This window comes from Equus caballus, chromosome 16 (assembly GCF_041296265.1).
Source record: "Equus caballus isolate H_3958 breed thoroughbred chromosome 16, TB-T2T, whole genome shotgun sequence".
NCBI classification, from domain to species: Eukaryota; Metazoa; Chordata; class Mammalia; order Perissodactyla; family Equidae; genus Equus; species Equus caballus.
Genome location: NC_091699.1, coordinates 98151745 through 98170522, shown reverse-complemented (window position 1 = coordinate 98170522; position 18778 = coordinate 98151745). Strand labels below are relative to the sequence as shown.

Sequence of the window (18778 nt, the reverse complement as noted above, 5' to 3'; positions counted from 1 at the left end):
TGGAGACGAGAATGGCCCAATCCGAGCAGGACTCTGGGGCGGGGGACACGCGGGACAGAGGACCCCTCGACCCGTGTGGGGACTCCTGGGGTTGTCACCAGCTGCCAAGGAGGGGGACTCATGCAGAGCATCTAGGGTCCATTGCACGTGTTCAGGAGGCTGCACGGACTTCTGTTTACAAACTGGTCCACGGATCTCAGAAAGCTCTCGTCAGTGCCACCACGATGAGGCGAGTGCTGACATGTCCGCCAACTAAGCCCCCTTGTGTTTTGTTAAATGCAGACGCCTGCATGCAGATGCCTGCACCGGGTGGGGCTCTGCTGACCAGCCACCAGGCGCCCAGAGGGCAGGACGAGGCCAGCAGTCTCCCTCCCAAGATTTGCTCTGTCAGGTCAACCAGGCAGCAGTCAGAGCAATCTTTTAAAACCAAAGCAAGTTACTTCCAAATTATCCCCTCCTCCTAACCCCGTCACTCGCCTTGAATCACGTTGTCTACTTTCACTTCCCTCATAACCTGCTCCGTGCATGTACCGTATTCCTGTCCACCTCCCCCCATGGGACACAAGCTCCCTGTGAACAAGGACCTGTCCTGCCTCCTTTTCTTGGCATCTCTACTTTGCCTGCTCATCTACGAACGGCAGACTGCAGCCTGTGCTCTTTCCTGAGCAGGCGCAGCGTGAGAATTTCCTGGCTCTGTGCTTTCTCTCCCTCAGCCACCAGCCCTGGGTCATCGCTTTCCGGCTTCAGACCATCCTGGCCATGTTCCAAGTCCTGTCCTCATCCCTGAAAGTCCCCATTTTTATATGAACCCCCAGTTTTTCCAAGAGCGCCATGTCTTCATGACTCTGGCCTCGACGCCCCTGCCACGCCCCACAGCACGACCTCCCACAGCTTTTCGCCTCCACCGCCTGCCCCACCTGCTCAGCCTCTCAGCTGCCAGACCAGTGGTTTCCTCACCTTTCTTTTAGTCCTGAAATGCTCTGTTCAAATAAGTATTTTATCGATGCATAAACAAGTGAAATAAATCATGATGGACCATCCTGAAGAGTAAGCGCAGGTGTGGCAGCACAGAGCCCTGTCTTTGCACACGAGGGGAGCCCTGTGTCGGCACATGCAGGGGAGCCCTGTCGTTGCACACGAGGTGAATCCTGTCTTTGCACATGCGAGGTAGCACCCTGTCTTTGCACACAGGAGGTGAGCCCTATCATTGCACATGATGGGAGCTCTGTCTTTCCACATGGGGTGGTCCTTGGGTTTGGAAACCACTCCCCTGGCTTGGCTACCTTCTCTGACAAATACAGACCATAAACACATCTATAACCCAATTACGCTCCAATATTTTGGGTCTTAACCTACAGATTTCCCCACGAACAAGAAGCAGGTAACAAGCAGCCTTGAGAAGCGTTAGGTGGAGAAAGAGAAGCTGTGAGAACAATTCCGACTCGTTCCCAGTGCAGAGTTCAGACTCTTCCGAAGCTGCGTGGTTTCTTAAGAAAATTAAGATCGCCCTTCCTTTCAGTGAATCAGGCAACACACAGGAACTTCCTCATGTGAGGTAGCTGGCTGGTTCCATTTAAAAATCTCCTGAATGGGAGGATTACTTTTTGTGGGCAACATGTATCTGTCCTATTGTTTTCCTGGAACAGGAGTTTACGCCCTGGGACGGGACAGAATTGTTTCAACTCTCACCACGCCTGTCCTCTGAGGGAGCAGGTGTGACTACGCCATCTTTTCAGACAATCAGGGCACCTCAGAAGTCAGCTTCTTTCTCTTTCACGACCCATCTTGAGAACAGGCCCTTCTGAGGCGACATTTCGGACGTTCTGTCTATTTCCTGGGAAAGGAAGCTTTACAAACGAGAGCCACACAGACAAATGGTGAGACACATCAGTCTCTGGTGTACGCGTTCATCCCGTGTTCACACGGAGGCTTACCTGCCTAAAGTTGGGCCTGTCAACCCAAAGGTCTATATTCTTATATTTTTTACCTGACAGAATTGTATGTTTTCTTTAATAATTAAGATTACTTGTGCACAGAGTCCAGGAACTGGAGGGGACACGAGAGGATTTGGTCCAACCCCTCATCTTACAGATGAGGAAACAGAGTCCCAAAGAAGTCGAGGGACTTGTTCAGAGCCACAGGCCAGAAGATCTGTGGGTCAGTCAGAAACGTTAATTATACACAATAGAAGCCGACCCTGGATATCGGTTTTAGGTTATAAACCCTGGAAAAAGACAGTCTTATCTAGTCTTGTTTGGCAATGGTGTCATGCACACGAGCTGGCTTAACTGATACTTTCACATGAGCTTTGCTCTCCGGGTTTTGTAGAAACAGCACATCCAGAAGGAAAGCTGGAGGGGGAGCAGGAGGCAGCGTCGTGGTGAGGTCAGCGCAGCAGGTGTTTCTCCTCATTTCTCAGCGGACCCCTCTGTTCTGTTTCCTCTCGGTGGAATGTTGATCAGGGGGTCTCCCTTCCCGAGCCATGCAGACGGGTTGGCAGCACCAACTAGCCCATCAGAGAAGGGTTCACTGGACACAGTGACGGTCGGGGGAAGCGGGCGCCTCGGGAAGGCCAGCCTGGGTCCTCCCCACGGGGGTGGACAGACACGGGGAGGGGCCATTTCCTTTTCTTGGATGGTGAAGCTGCCAAGCACCATCTTTGAGGCCGCCATGCAGACAGCACGCTAGGGAAGGAAGCCCCCCAGAAGGAAGTAGCACCTTGAAGACTGGAAGCGAAGAGCCCGAACGACTTGACTGAGCCTCTGGAACCAACCCCGTGTGATCGTGCCTCAGACTCTATGGTTAGCTGACAGATAAGAACACATTTTACAAAGTCCAAGATAGTCAGAGCTTCTATTGCGTGTAATTAATGTTGCTAACTGACACATGGATCTTCCGACTGCGGCTCTGAACAAGTCATTTCACTTCCTCGGGCTCCGCTGCCTCCTCGGTAAGATGAGGGGCTGGACCAGAGCCTCTCATGTCCCCTCCAGCTCCTGAAGTCTGTGCGCGAGCAACCTTAATTATTGAAGAAAACGTACGATTCTGTCAGGTAAGAAACGTGAAGAACACGTATCCTTGGATTTCTGTTGCCTTAGAGCACGCTCCCTCTCCAGGGGAGAGGGAGGGACAGACAACCAGAAGGAGCTGGTGTTTAAGTCTAGAGTGACAGCCAGAGGAGATACGCCAGGCAGTTCTCAAAACACTATATGGAAACTGCCAGAATGAAAGCACAGAGCAAGTGCGAGAGGCAGAAAGGCCTTTTGAAATCTACCTTGTCTGATATTAGTATAGCGACACCTGCTTTTTTTTGTTCATTATTAGCTTGGAGTATTGTTCTCCATCCCTTCACTCTGAGTCTGTGTTTGTCTTTGGGGCTGAGGTGTGTTTCCTGGAGGCAGCATATTGTTGGATCTTGTTCTTTGATCCATCCTGCCACTCTGTGTCTTTTGATTGGGGAGTTCAATCCGTTTACATTTAGAGTGATTATTGAGACGTGGGGGCCTACCACTACCATTTTGTGTCTTGTTTTCCGGTTTTCTTCAGTTTCCTTTGTTTCTCGTCCCATGGTTTAATCTGTTCTGATGTAGAGCTGCTACTCTCTGTTGTTGTCCTTCTACTTATCTCCTCTGCTCTTGGTTTTGTAGCCCCTTTCCTTTTTTGGATTTTTCAGGAATGAGGGTTTTCCTGAGGATTTCCTGAAGAGGAGGTTTTGTGGCAATGAACTCCCTTAATTTTTGTTTATCTGAGAAAGTTTTTATTTCTCCATCGTATTTGAAGGATATTTTCGCTGGGTAGAGAATTCTCGGCTGTAGGTTTTTGTCCTTCAGATTTTTGAATATATCATTCCACTCTCTTCTAGCCTGTAAAGTTTCTGCTGAGAAATCTGCTGATAGCCTGATGGGGGTTCCTTTGTAGGTTAGTTTCTTTTGCCTGGCTGTCCTTAATATTTTCTCCTTGTCATTGACTTTTGCTAGCTTCACTACTATATGCCGTGGAGTTGGTCTTCTTGCATTGATAAAGTTTGGAGATCTATTGGCTTCTGTCACCTGAAGATCCATCTCCCTCACCAGATTTGGGAAGTTCTCAGCCATTATTTCTTTGAATAGGTTTTCTGCCCCTTTCTCCTTCTCTTCTCCCTCTGGTATACCTATAATCTTTACGTTGCATCTCCTAATTGTGTCTGATAATTCTCGGAGAGTTTCTTCATTTCTTTTAAGTCTTGCTTCTCTCTCCTCCTCTGCCTGCAACAATTCTATATTGCCATCTTCCAAATTGCTAATTCTTTCCTCCATATTATCGGCCCTACTGTTCAGAGCATCTAGATTTTTCTTAATCTCCTCTATTGTGTTCTTCATTTCCAGTATTTCTGTTTGGTTCTTCTTTATCGTATCAAACTCTTTTGTGACATAGCTCCTGAACTCGTTGAGTTGTCGGTCAGAATTCTCTCTTAACTCAGTGAGTATTTTAATGATGGCTGTTTTGAAGTCATCATCATTTAGGTTATATATCTCATTTTCTTTGGGATTGTTTTCTGTGTATTTGTTACTTTCTTTCTGTTCTGGAGATTTAATGTATTTTTTCATATTGCTTGATGATGTTGATTTGTGCCTCCGCATGGAGATAGAGTTTAGTTGCTCCTTTCACTTGTTTCAGCTGCTGCAGTGGGGGGAGCAGCTGTTTATACTTCACCAACCAGGAACCCTGTCCGTAGTTGCTAACTGGGCCTGGGCCCCTCTTCGTAGCCACAGTGGCCCTTTGGATTCCCTCCTCTGCCGTGGGGGCCGTCACGGGGGGCTTCAGGCTGCAGGTGCCTACTGTTGTTGCCCACCTAGATGTGCTCTCTCCTTGGGGTCTGCAACGGTGTTATGGGCTTTTCCAGCGGCCAGGGGTGGGATCACTTTTATTTGTCGCTCGGTTGCTGTCGGCACCCACCAAATCTCACTTGTCCTCTATGGGTCGCAGGAGAGCTATTGGCATCTTCTACAGTCTGTGGTTAGTACACCTAGCTATGCTGCTTTTGCCCTGGGGTCTTCCAGCCTTGTGGCTGGCGGCTGGGTGCCTTCTACTGGTGCTGTGCAGAGGCTTTCCCTAAGGCTTCTGTGAGCCTGTAGGGTTTCCCCCTAGGCTACTAAGCTGGGTCTCTGGAACTCTCTCCAGCCCCAGTCCTCTCCGAGATCTCCGGCAATCCCTAGCCTCACCGGGTGGGCAACGGCAGCTGGGGGTCGCCCCACCCTCTGGGCTTCTCTCCGGGCCTCTGCCGGGAGCTCTGAATGCTCAGCGTGGCCCCTCTGCTACCGGCAGACAGAGAGTTTTGTCTGCTGCCTGGCGGAGCTCCGGCGCTTCCCCTCCGGGTCGCCGGACCCGCCTTTGAAAGTTCCCCCGCCCCGGTCCTCTCCGAGATCTCCGGCAATCCCTAGTCCCCCGGGGCGGGCAACGGCAGCTGGGGGTCGCCCCGCCCTCTGGGCTTCTGTCCGGGCCTCTGCCGGGAGCCCAGAGTGCTCAGCGTGGCCCCTCTGCTACCGGCAGACAGAGAGTTTTGTCTGCTGCCTGGCGGAGCTCCGGCGCTTCCCCACCGGGTCGCCGGACCCGCCTTTGAAAGTTCCCCCGCCCCGGTCCTCTCCGAGATCTCCGGCAATCCCTAGTCCCACGGGGCGGGCAACGGCAGCTGGGAGACCTCCGTGCCCTCCGTGTCTCTCTCTGGGACCCTCCGGGCGCCCCGAGCACCAGGCCGGGTCTCCCCGCCAATGGCGGGGAGAGACTCTCCCCGCGGGCTCAGGTGTGCAACTCCAAAGTTTCCCTCTGCGTTTAGGAGTAATTGCGGGGGGTTTAAGTAGGGTTCTGGTCACCTGTTTCCACCGTCGCTCCTCTGTTGTGTTCTCGCTCCTGCCCTAGATGTGTGTGGATCCTCTGGGGGCGTCCGTTGGAAGAAAGCCGCTTGCGGGTACTAGGCTGCCCGTCGGGGTCGGAGAGTTTTCACCTATTTCCACATCCTCCCGGAGGAAAGTCCGTCCGCCTTCCGATGTATAGTCGCGTGGGTGTCTCAGACGTCCTGAGATGCTGTCTGGATATCCTTTGTCAAGCGATAAGTGTCCAAATAATTGTAGACTCGAAGGGCGAGAGACAAAGAGGACTACTCACGGCGCCATCTTGGAATTCCTCCGGCAGAAAGGCCTTTTAACAAGATGCGGGAAATAGGTCTTGTCTCTCAGGAAAGGGGTGAGACATAGTTCTTCAAAAATGATGCACTTATTTTCATCACTTGGCGGTGTGATGACACCAGCACTTCACTGTTCTGAATGCCATACAAGTGTCACACCAGAAAAACTCCACTTCTAGGGCATCCAAAGTGAAAGACGCTTCTGTGCAGTGCAATGCGCTTTCCTGCAACTGTAGCTGCTGTTTTCACTGTTCATGAGAAGAGTGGCTTTAGAATTATGGCGGACGATTCCCCAGACGAGCTGTGCATCCCATAAGGAGGGATTGAAAAGGATCCGGGGAAAACGGGCTTGGACAACGACTTGAGCAAGATCTACGAGGAGGCTCCTTCTGATGGAACAGGGGTGTGACCTCACTCATCTCCAGCCCCTGAGCCACATCCGCAGAGCCAGACCCCACGCGACAGTGTGAAAACCACCAGCCAGAGCGACAGGCAAAGAAGCCAGGCTGCTCTCGTCAAAGACCAGAGAGCTCCTCCCTTGGCAAAGACACTGGTGACCTCACATCCATCCTCGGAACTCCTCTGGGTATTTTCAATAAAATAATGCAGAATGCAAAGCACGGGCGTGAACGTATCTCAGGCAAATTGAGCACAGCGGAGAAACAGTGGAGACTAGAAAGAGCAAGAGGGATGTGTGGTCTGCAAGGCGTTGTGAGATGCCCAAGGGGTCTTGCTCTAGCTGTTGGTGCCCTGGGCTCACGCTTCCCCGAGGATCAAGGTAGCGACTGGAGGAACCTCTGAGAGACTGGCTTCTTCTCTGCTCCTCCTCTTTCCTCTCCTCCCTTCCATCTTCCCCTCGACCACGCATCCCCAACTCGGCAATATTTACTCGATGATTACGGCCAGAAACCGGGACTAAAGCAAAGGATGAGCGACACAAGCCACTGCTCCCACTAAGTTTACAGTTTTCTAGAAAAAAATGACATTAGATAAAAACAGGTGCTGTGGGAACACGTAGGCGTCTTCATCTACTCTACAGTTGCAGGAACAGCCTTCACGAGGAAGCGCAATGTAAACTCAGATTTAAGGGCGAGGCGAGAACGACAGGGCTGTGCAGGTGTGTGCGCAACGTTCCAGGCAGAGGGAACAGGACCCATCAGAGCTGACGAGGGAGAAAATCGGGGAAGACCAGGAGACACGAGGATACTGAGATTTCCTCCAGCTTTATGACTTCTCCACCACGCATCTTGTTATCCTAGCCTTTTCACGAAGCAATAAAACACTCAGAAGAAAATACTTAAGGGGTTTGAGTTGGTGCAGAAGTAGCAGGGTGGTGGGAGAACGAGAATTAACTTCTCCTTGACAGCCGGCTGGGGATACAGAGGAAACTGAGCGAGGGATCACAGGGCGTCTGACTCGGGGAGAAAAGTTCATATCACGGCGGAAATAAGGAGAAAACTGGAATTTTTTCCATGGCTAGACACTCTCCCCGACACCCCCCAAAAGAATAGATTACAAAGACAGGGAGGGTACAAAAATATTCTAGTAATTACCCACTTCCAGATGACGGTCAGATTTTCTCTCATACGCCAACTCCCTTCCACTGGGAGTCTGCTCGGATGCCGGGCTGGGGAGGCACCCTGAGGCCCGAGGTCAGCAGGAAGGTGTGTGGTGACCTAACGCCAGAGCTGGCGAAGGGGACAGGGCAGCACGCCCGCCGTGGGTCTGCCGGAGGAATCCAGATCACCGGGGGCCGACCGAGCTGAGGAGACGCTCCGGCTTGCGGGCCTGTGCGGCTGCGCCCGCGGGATCACCTGCTCGTCTAGAGACTCTGCCGTGTGACGACTCTCTTAGGAACGGGGCACGATGCGATGCAGGGAGCAACAGACGGGGCAGAAGGTTTGCTGAGTGTTCTGGGGCGCCTCGGAGCCTCAGCGTTCTCACCCACGACCTCTACAGACCCAGGTGTCGCTGAGTCCAGCTCTGATCACCTCTGCGCTGTCTGACCACAAACAGAGCATTTCCCAGACCAGTGGGCGCAGGCTCATCGGTATCCACGCTCCCCGCTTCCTAGCAACAGAATCTTCCGCCTCATCAACTGATTCTGAACGCGACACATACAGCCATGCGGTTTAAGACTCTCTCTCCCCTCCTTCCTTCTGTGTAGTTGTGGCCACGTGACAACGTCCTGACCAGGGACCTCATGCAACCTCTGCATCACTTGCCTCAAAGGGATCGTTTGACTACCAACTTCCCTCTTTCTTCTCCCTGAGGCCTGAAATGTGAACAGGGCACCGGTGAACCAAGTTTGACCAGACAGACTAACACAGACACTAGAAGGGGCTGATGTTAGAGCAACAAGCTGCAGTTCCAGCCATCCCGCAGGGTGGAGCTTCCTCCCTCACCGGGACGGGCTGCCTACCTCTGCCCTGGGATGGGGGACAGAAACAAACCTCTTCTTGTCTGAGCTGCAGTGTTTCAGGGTCTCTCTGTTCCTGCAGCTTAGCCAAGACCCAACTAATTTACAAACTCAAGTGCCTACAGGGACCGGAAGGCAGTGTAAATCGAAGAATCATCTAGGAGAGGATCGCTCAAGCCCAGACACAAGACCCGGTCTCAGGTGGAGACCGCGCGCAGCCCCGTCCTGGCTGCCACAGACGAACACAGCGAGAGCTTCCAATTCTACCAGTTTATCAAGACGTCCGGATTCTCAAGTGAAATATTCCAATTTCTTAAAATATTGGCAACTAATCCAAAATTAAACAAAACAAAACTGCAGGCTAAGCAAAAACGCCTCTGTAACCGAGTCGCACCTGTGACTGCCGGTCAGCGACCTGTTCCAGAGTATGAGACAGCATCGACGTAAAATGCACACAGACACCATCACCAATGACTTCTTTGAAAAACAAACAAAAAAAGAAACTGCACCACATTCAATGTGTACACTGCCAGGTATACCTTGATATCAGAAACATTAAAATACAAAAAAAAATATTTTTAGGATTGAATAAATTTGATATGCTTTTTAGGATACAATCCTAAATATGAAAATATCCCAGCTGATGATAATGGAAATGTGGGCTAATGAGCCAAAACTCTTCTGCAGGTTCAGCTCTGCAACTGGAGGAAGCTGGACAGCTCATAGACTGCCTCACTGTGGCCCAGCAACAACAAGGGGTGATGAACTCACATACCTCCCCCCACCTCTGTCTGTGCTTTTAATTGTGGCCTTTCACATCTTTTCTGCATCTGAACGTGTGCAGCCACTCAAAAAGATATGTTACAGTGAATTTATTCCTTGTTATTTGAACTTAATAATTACGCAAATAAACGCTCAGCATGAACATATTTAGCTAACAATTTGAAGAAGCAATTTCAGTCCCAGTACCACACATGACCCATTGCAATCATCAACGGTAAACTTAACTGACGTCTGAGCTACAATGATGCGGAGGAAAACATTTACAGAGTCAACACCTGCCCCAAATGTCTAAGGACGGCCACACGGCTGAGCCGTCTGCTGCGGCTCTTACGTCAACAAGTCGGAGCTCAAACACAGCGTGAGGGAGGGGAGGCCGGGAGCCAAGGAGAAGCCTCCAGAAGGCCCCCCAGTTCCCAGGGTATGACGCTCCCTGGCTGGCTGACCAGTGTTAGGGTCGGGGGCGGCTGCAGGGGTCTGTGGGAGCCTGCTGCCCCCGCCGAGGTGGTCACCTGAAGGTCCCGTCAGAAGGCCCTGAGGGCCTGGGGATGAAGCGTCTCACGCTGGACCAGTCCCCAGGCCTCCTTGCACCACCCAGACCACGATCAACCTGTTCATCTTCAAAATGACCCAAATTATAGGGGGATTAAAGTATTTAAAATTGACTTTTCAAAATGAGTCATATGACTTAAATCCTAGACACGAATAAGGAATCCCCAGTTTGTTTCCTTCTGCTGAGAACGTTCGCTCCATCTAAGGGAGCTTGTTGGTACGTCTGACTCTAAGCATCTGTCCCGAGGGAGGAACACAGAGGCGGGCTCACACTCGGCTTCTGACTTTTTCATTATTTCTAAGTTTACACCAGACGACTCTGCACTTTTGTTTTAATTTGTTGGGTGTTTTTTGTTTTTTTTTTTTTTTACCTCTTTATATATTCCAGTGCATTCGTAGTAATCTCTGGAGGGGAGGCCAAGTCGAGGTTGGTCGATCTATAAAAACACGAAAGAAGAAAACAGCCACTCAGGCGACACAGGACAGTGGGAGGGGACACTGCACGCCCGTGCACGTGAGCGAGAGCCGAGGGCTCCTGCTGCCTGAGGGGCCACTCAGACTCCGATGAACACAGTCAGGAAGCTGTTTCCACATGACTTCTAAGCGTTAAACTGATGGGTAGTTAGATAATCTGGCAGATTTGAGGAAAACCAAAGAAAACCCAAATGAAAGTACACTGGGACGGATTTTAACGCAGAGCAGAAGGTGGAGGTGAACGAAACACGTCTGGATCCAGGACTGAAGAGTCTCCGGATCTCACACTACAGGACGTTCCGCTTCCTGAGGTTCTGCTATGTGCTCCCCTGGGGACAGTCTCCTCCATGCCCATCCTTAACCGGGATGGGAGAAAATGAAGGTGAAAACCTCCAGGTGACTCGAGCACTTTGCAGCTGGTGGGAATCTCCCAGAGATGCTGTGAGACCCTCTACCCCAGGGGTGGGGACGCCTCCTTGGCTCTCCGCAAGGCTGCCCTGCCCAGGACCCAGCCCCCAGCCGAGACTGTGGAAGGAGAAACCGCTCGGCTCTCGTGCGTCTGTTCTGCCCTCGATGCCCAGTGAGGGCACCTGGACACTCGCGGCTCTGAGAGGTGGTCTCTGTGTGCTGCATGGGGAGAAGGGTACAGGGGCAAACCAGAGCGTTCATGAGTTAAAGCAAGGATCCCAAGGGCTGTAAAGAGCCAGAACACAAGGATGGAACCCAGAGGGCTGGCATGGAAGGGCCAGCAGGCATCCCCACAGGAAGGCTCTGCTCCTCCCACCTCCCAACCCTCCTTAGGGAACCCCTCCTGTGACCACAGGACTCCTGTGACCACAGGACACTGGCACTGGGGAGCTGGAGGAGAGGACGTCAGAAGGGAGGAAAGGGTCCATGCAGAAGAGAGCTGGGTTCAATCTTTCATGATTTCAATAAAAACGACCATAAAGATTTATGCAATGGTGACGTAAATATGACTCTGTGACCTGCAACTTTTGGTTTAGTTTCTTTTACAGGAGACCAAATAAAAGCTCTATAAATTTTTTAGTCCATTCCAAACATTCATTAAGTATTAATCTCGTCTTAGGTGACCATCTTAGATAAACCTAAATGAGTGGCTTACATTTTAAAAAAGAATCTAATAAAGCCATTTAAAAAGAATGGCATTTTGTTTACCTTAATCGAGAAAAAAGTACAGATGCTCTTTAGTAAGAACAAAATTGTGTTCAAAACCCCTCTTCTACATTCTTTTTGGAAGCAACTAGGAATTTCTGATTTCCAGATCCATGTTACTCATATAAACCAGAGCACGTTCCTCCCACAACCATACAGAGAAATCAGGGGCTTCCTCTAAGTAGGAGGGGCCTGAAGCCTTTACTTCTTATCGAATCTTCTTTGTTAAGGGAGAAGGATCTACAACAGAGGTAGCAGAAAGGAGAGATGACTGTCTAAGACACAGCATTGAAAATACCTTCAAAATTGGGAACCAGTTAACCGAGACAGAGCGTGAGTGTATCACCTCTGTGCTCACGCAATTCAAGCGAGAATATGCAGTATTTCTAAACATCAACAATGGCAACATGTGTGCAAGTTTTACTACAATTTAAAGATAACTCCGGCCATTGGCCACACAAACTTACGTGAATTATATGGTTCATAGAATTCTTATCATCAGTGCCAACAAAAAAATTAATAATGACTTTTTTCCCATATTTAGAATTCAGTTGTGCAATAGACTTCTCAGCCGTCCAAGAAGTACCTAAAACAATGAAAGGTCAAGGACATCGTTAGAAGCTTTAGCACTGACATGAGACTATAATATAATAACAGATTTTGCATGGAAATTATATTTTTTGAAGAAGAAAAATGGCCTCACCGTATACTTGCTCCCAGTTTTCTGTCGCCACCGGCCAGTCGTAGATGTCCGGCAACAGTCTGAGGAGAGGCTCCCCGCCTCTGCTGTCGATCACAGCTGCGGAGACAACGAAGACCCGTCGTTACGGGGTCCATGCGTCCCCGGCTGGCACCCTCCGCACGGGATACCCCGAGGGCACTTACATTCGTTCACACACGATCTGTACAGAGTTTTCGCTTTCTGCACTGCTGCTATATCTTCAGTTTTAGTTTCCTGAAGGACATCTGAAATAGGGCATTTAGTAACACACATCAGTATAATCACGCATTGGCAGCTGTGATTAACATTTTCAATGCAGGATCAGTAAAAACCCTGCTTGTGTGTATACATTCACTCCCCGCTTTGTCAAACCCTACAGGAAAAGCCAACCCCTCACAAGAGCACTGTTCTCGTGCACAACTGAGGGTTGGGATCATCCGCCAAGTTGGATGAAAATCTTTTTGACGAGCCTATCTTTTTTTGTGAACAGTGATGTGTACTCTGCTCTGCCATAATAACAGTTACTTTTTTGGAAATTGAGATTAAAAAGAAAACAGTAAGACAGAGGAATCTGGAATTTAATATAATAGTTTTCTCAATGGCTGGAAAATAATTATCTCTGTGTGATTGTACTGTTCGTGCTCCAAACGAATTGAATGAATTGTTCTACTTCTTCGGATGTTAGAAAATAGCAGAAATTGTTTTTCTACAAAGTAACTTCTGGAAGAGCCAGCCCTGGTGGTCTGGTGGTTGAGATCCAGTGTTCTCAGCACCACGGCCCAGGTTTGCTTCCGGGTCAGGGAACCACACCACCCGTCTGTCAGTTGTCACACTATGGCAGTTGCGTGTTGCTGTGATGCTGAAAGCTATGCCACTGGGATTTCAAATACCAGCCGGGTCCCCATGGTGGACACGTTTCAGGAGCTTCCAGACTAAGACAGATCAGGAAGGACCTGGCCACCCACTTCTGAAAAAACTGGCCAAGAAAACCCTATGAATAGCTGGAGCACTCTGACACAGCACTGGAAGGTGAGAGGACAGCACAGAAAGACCGGGCAGGGTTCCCCTCTGCTCTCCACAGGGTTGCAGGAGTTGGGATCTGCTCGACAGCACTACCCACCACAGACTTCCACGGGGTGGAGGATAGCAGATGACTAGACACGACTTTCTCAACTTCCAGGGAGAGTGTCTCAGCTGGGTTAGAGTAAATATACCCCGGGGCTGGGGTGGGAAGACATGGAGGTGCTGTTCAGTGACAGTTCTTTAATTTCTTCTTCTGCAAGGTGCGTAAAGACACCATCTCCGGAAATAGTAGAACTTTATTGTTTGTGCACCTACAAATGAAGGCAGGGGTGCTAAGAGATGTCACCACAGCCGTTTCAGTGTTTACCACCCCTGGAGTGACTCAGCGTGGTCCACAACACTCGGGTTATCTACTCTAACCTTTGTGACCAAGAGTTATGTCCTAAAATGTGGATATATTAATAGAGAAATCTTTGATGCACAGACACAAACTCCACTAACCTTTCAGAACGACTTCCAGTTCATCTCGTAAAATGTCAAAGTTACCGTAGCGCGAGCTTGTCTCAGGGATGATGTTGCGTTTCAACCAGCCTCCGCAGGCGTACTTAAAAAAGTTTGCGCAGGGCTCGGCAGTGGCATCCATGTTTTGGATCAGTCGAGCAGCTGAAAGACCAGGGGAACCATGAGGTAAATCAAAGGGCGTATTTCTTAAGGAGCTTGGAAGGGGAAAAAGAGACATGCTCGTCTCCTTTATGATCAAGTCAACTGAGCTGATGGTCCTCCTTCGTCCTTACGTAACTGTCAGTCCAGGTGGCACGATGGACACTACCGGCACACGGCCCTCCTCTCCTTCACTCTAGACAGCGCAGGTTGGTTTTACTCTTGAGAGGCCTGGGACCTCCCAGGCCCGCACCCTACATCTCCCTCCCTCCTCCAGATGCTGAGGTTCTTGGTGGCTCCCATCCCAGATGAAAAGAGCACAGGTCCGCCCTGGCCGTCCTGGGCCGGGGTTAACAGGCTTCACTGAGAACTCCAGCTGCTGACTCTGCCCTTCAAGATGCTGTGACTTCTGAACGTCTCTGAGACTCCAAGGGTGCGGGGCTGGTAATGGAGTTTATCATTTTAGTAAAGATCTGGAGTTCTAGTTATTACTTCTTGGACCTTGCTTACAAAGTTTTTACAATTCAAATTTGACATCCAATTTGCATTTGTTTATGTAGAGTCTGCCATTATAAAATTGGCTGTAAACTTGTGAGTTTTTCTCACGTCCACTCTTTTATCTTTGGGAACTAGAATGAAAACAAAAATCAACTAACACAGAGTATTTAGAATACGCAAAACACTGACTGTGCCGGTACTGCAGCTGATAGAAAGATGCATAAAACACACATTACTATCGTTGAAGAGAAAACTATCACGTACAAGAGGCCCAACGCCCACAGTCTCCACACCCCAAATAAGCAGATAACCCTCCCCATGCTCTTTCTCATACAAGTTGAACTGCTTTGCCATGAAAACAGAAGAGCAATTGGAATTCATCTGTCTCAAGCGAGTGTAAGTTCTCAAACGAGCTTTTGAAAATACTTCACTTTCTGAGTACATAAATTAATCAATTAACAATGTCAAACAACTGCTGAGCTGTGTGGATCTTTTCAACTTGGAATGGAAATCGTTTCCAGCTGAGCCTCCAGCCCCCACCTGTGACCGCCTTCTGGACCCATGTGCTGGGCTCCATCTCGGGCTCCAGCTCTTCCACACCAGGCTCCGGCACCTCCAAACCAGCCCTCTCTGGGCGTCTGACTTTGGTGGACAGCACAGTCCGTATCATGGCTTCCCAGGCTGAAGCCCTGGGGAGAACTCGCGCTTCTCCCCCCCACCCCCCCATACTTGTCAGTCCCTCCTTCCCTCTTTTCTATACTCTTTCCATGATCAGTGTCAACCTAGTTTACATCTTCCTTCCCTTGACTAGAAGCCACCCAACTACTCATCTTGCTACCGATGTCTCCCTACTTTCATACATTCCACACATCTTTCACATATTAAACTTCCCCAAATATCCTTTTGCACAGGCCATTTCCCTGCTCAAAAATGTCAGTGGCTTGACATTGCACAGGTTAAATGACAAACTCTTTCACTTGGCCTCTAATCTTTACTAGACTGATCTTTACTAGACTAAACTCTACTGGACTAATCTTTACTAGACTGATCTTTACTAGACTAAACTCTACTGGACTAATCTTTACTAGACTGATCAAAAGGCTCCCCCTTCTCTGTTTTCCTCTCTGTGTTTTTACACAAACTCTCTGCTCCCACCAGATGGCCTCGCTCCACGTGCCACACTCCTGTGTTCCTGCCCTGTGCCTTGGCTTCCCTGCCCCTCAGCCCACCCTCTCACTCCTCCTCCCATTCTTTCCAAATTCTACCCACCATTCAAGGCTCCCTTCAGCCCCACCTCTTCCCTAAAGCTCTCGCTGCCTCCTCACGAGCCACCTGCCCCATCAAATGACTGTATTCGGTTTCTGCTGAGAGACACCTTGGGGTTTTCTGTGTCTGTAACCTGGACCATGTTGCCTTGTCCCCTCCTAAGATATGTTTTCATTTTTTCATGTTGAGAAATTTGGGCATTTTCAAGGCTCAGTTCAAATCTTCCTTCTTCACGAAGGACAGTCCAGGCAAAGCCCGTACAGCTGGCATCACATTCAGTTTTTGCTGGAAAACCCGTTATCTCCCAGCCTGGTTCTGGTAAGGAGGGCATGTGTGCTCCAGGTCTCACAGAGCCCAACATGGCGCTCGGTCAAGACTTGTCAGGAAAAACTCCAACCTGGAACCTCAGGCAAAGATCAGGAAAGCGATCCAGAAAGGCCAGAGAGATAACAAGTAATTCCCTGGAACAACGGAGAAAATGAAGATATGATGACAGGGGACGTGAAAATAAACACCCTACGTACGTGGAGGATTAGCACATAAAGTGAAAAACCAGAAAATTGGAACCCAAAGAAGGGCCAGCTAAAGACATTCTGAGCGCACATTTCTAGCAATTTATGTAGCTCCTGTCTTTTAAAATACTTTAAAAAACTTAAACTGCATGTTGCAAAGGCTGCTGCCGTTTTGGGAGCACTTCTATCATCTTCCTTTCTCTGGGGAAATGGTTCCTGCGCCAACACCACAAAGGGCACCACCCTCCCAGCGGGCAGAGCGGTGGACGGGCGACGGGGGAGGAGAGTGAACGAGGACAGCAACGAGCGAGTCCCAGCGAGGATTTGCACATGCCACGTGTCCTTCACAGCATCCTAATAAAAGGGAGGAGCGGCTGCAGGTTTATGCTCCTGAGTGGGAATCCCCGGGCCGTGGGGACCCTCTGTTCCTCCCACGTCTCCCACAGGAGACAACGGCCTTCCCCGTGGGCAGAACACCTCACCTGAGACTCAGCACAGCTAAACTGCTTACATCTGGACCACAAACCCAAGAGGCAGCATTCCAAAGGTCTGTGAGGCGCACGCGGACAGGAGAGGGGAGAGGCAGCTCGGGACACTCCCCCAGAGTAAGGCTCCCTCTCACCCGGGAGTCACGGGGCAGGCGCTTCCAATCACTTCAAAGCAAGCTCTCTGTTCTGATGACTGTTCGGGGCCACGGCCAGCAAGTCGTGGCCTAGCGCCTCTGTGCTGGATCTTTGATGGCCTCCCTTTAATCTCTTATCGCGGGTCTGAGTCCCGTGGGCACCTCATCCTCCGGACCTGCTCTCTGCTGACTTTTCTTTGAAGTCAGCGGTAGACTTGCGGGCAGAAGGGCCGCAGGAAACAGCCGCATGACTGTCAAACGGGCTGTGATTGTTTTTATAGTTTGTGCTTTGTTTTGAATTACGTGGCCTCTCCCCAGAGCCACACCTGGCTCTTCAGATGTCTGCTTATCTGTGGGTCTTCTGAGTAAACAAAGGTGGTTTAACAACAAACAGAATTATTCACCTTCATAGGCAGACACAAGAAACGATGCAGCAAAGACAGATGTGTTGACGGAGAACGCTGTGGAGCAGATGTTTGCAAAGTGAAAGAAAGAATGCACCATGGTTTGTAAAAATCTGTACAAAAGCAGAGAAAGTTGAGCAGGCATTTATTCACAGCAGCTGTGTCTGGGTGGAGGGATTATTGGTGTGTTGAATTTTGCATTATTTGCTTATCTTTATTTTCCAATTTGTATTAGATGAATATGCATTGCTTTTGCAAAAAGAAAAAAAGTTTATTTTTAATTTACGAAAATAGTCACATAAAGACAAGAAAAGTAATCTTCTGTTAATAATGAGCTTACTTCTTACGAATGGCAATCCTGAATGTTCTAGGCTGATAATAAGTGACATACCATTTTTTCCAAACTAATCTTCTTGTAACACTCTCCCAACTTACTTGACCGTAGGAATTTAAATACGAGCTCAGCCACCATCTGGGAGGTTATTAATTACTGTTTTCATTGCAAAGGGTCTGCTCTGTGGCTATGGATTAGGAGACGCCGTATAAGCTAGAAATGTGGGGGCGGGGGGGCTTAAATGAGGCAGACCTGTTTTGAATCCCTGCGGGTCACCCCTTTTTGGTGGAACAAGATGAAGAAATCTCCCCAGGATCAAGCAGCTAGTAGATGATGGAGCCTCAGGATGGGCTCTTAGGCGTGTGGTTTCCAGCCCACCCGCTTGCTCCCCTCCAGACTTTGGCCACAGCAGGTGCCGTGGGAGAAGCCCCCTCTGCTGTTCTCTTTCCACTCCTTCTCAGTCGTCCTTCATTTTCCTTTGCCCAGCCCTCTTCTTTACACCTTCTCCTCCCGGCCACTCCATCTACTGCACAGCTTCCCGCCTTCCCCAGGGTCAGCCTCACCACCAGCACCCACTGCTGGGACAGAGGTGGGAGAAAGCCTTGGGACCGGGAGGGTCTGTGGGGCCAGGAAGAAGGATGGGGAAAACCAGATGGACTCTGCACAGCAGGGCAAGCAGACAGGAAGATGGCATGAAGGCCATTATACTCAAGGCACATCCGGGGGGCGTCTCCTGGAGGCGGACGTGCCTCAGGACTCTGCCCACCCCGGCATGGAGCAGAGCACGCTGGATCGTGGAGAGGGACAACTCTCAGCGATGCATTTTAGCGAAGTCCTTTCAACCCTGCTAACAACGTGAATCATCCTGAGGCTTTTCAGCATACGGATCCCAGGACCCACTCCTGACCAATTAAACCAGAACCTTTGGGGCGGTCCAGGCATTTTTTCAAGGCTTCCTGAGTGGCTCTAACGTGTGGCCAGGGGAGAAGCACCAGGTTAGACAGGAGAGAAGCATGGAAGCTGAGGACGGAGAACCCACATCAGAAGGCAGAGATGTCCCCATCCGTAGATGAGTCCGCACATCTCGTCCTGCCTTTCCACGTGCCAGCGTGAATGGCGCACGTCAAGACACCCGTGTCTCACAGTGCGCTCCATCCCAAGCCCATGCACGGCCCTGCAG

At 50.0% G+C, this 18778-nt stretch overlaps 1 protein-coding gene across 11 annotated transcripts in view; it reads right to left on the bottom strand.

Annotated features, from left to right (window-relative positions):
- MME (membrane metalloendopeptidase) overlaps positions 1 to 18778 on the bottom strand; it is a 136399-nt gene that overhangs the window by 43554 nt on the left and 74067 nt on the right. For all 11 annotated transcript variants that reach the window (XM_070239164.1, XM_023621147.2, XM_070239168.1 and 8 more), the window contains exons 4-8: positions 13804 to 13965; positions 12444 to 12524; positions 12262 to 12357; positions 12026 to 12144; positions 10283 to 10348 (exon numbers count right to left, since the gene is read on the bottom strand). In XM_070239164.1, the coding sequence (XP_070095265.1) occupies positions 10283 to 10348; positions 12026 to 12144; positions 12262 to 12357; positions 12444 to 12524; positions 13804 to 13965 (524 nt within the window). The remainder of the gene's footprint in view (positions 1 to 10282; positions 10349 to 12025; positions 12145 to 12261; positions 12358 to 12443; positions 12525 to 13803; positions 13966 to 18778) is intronic.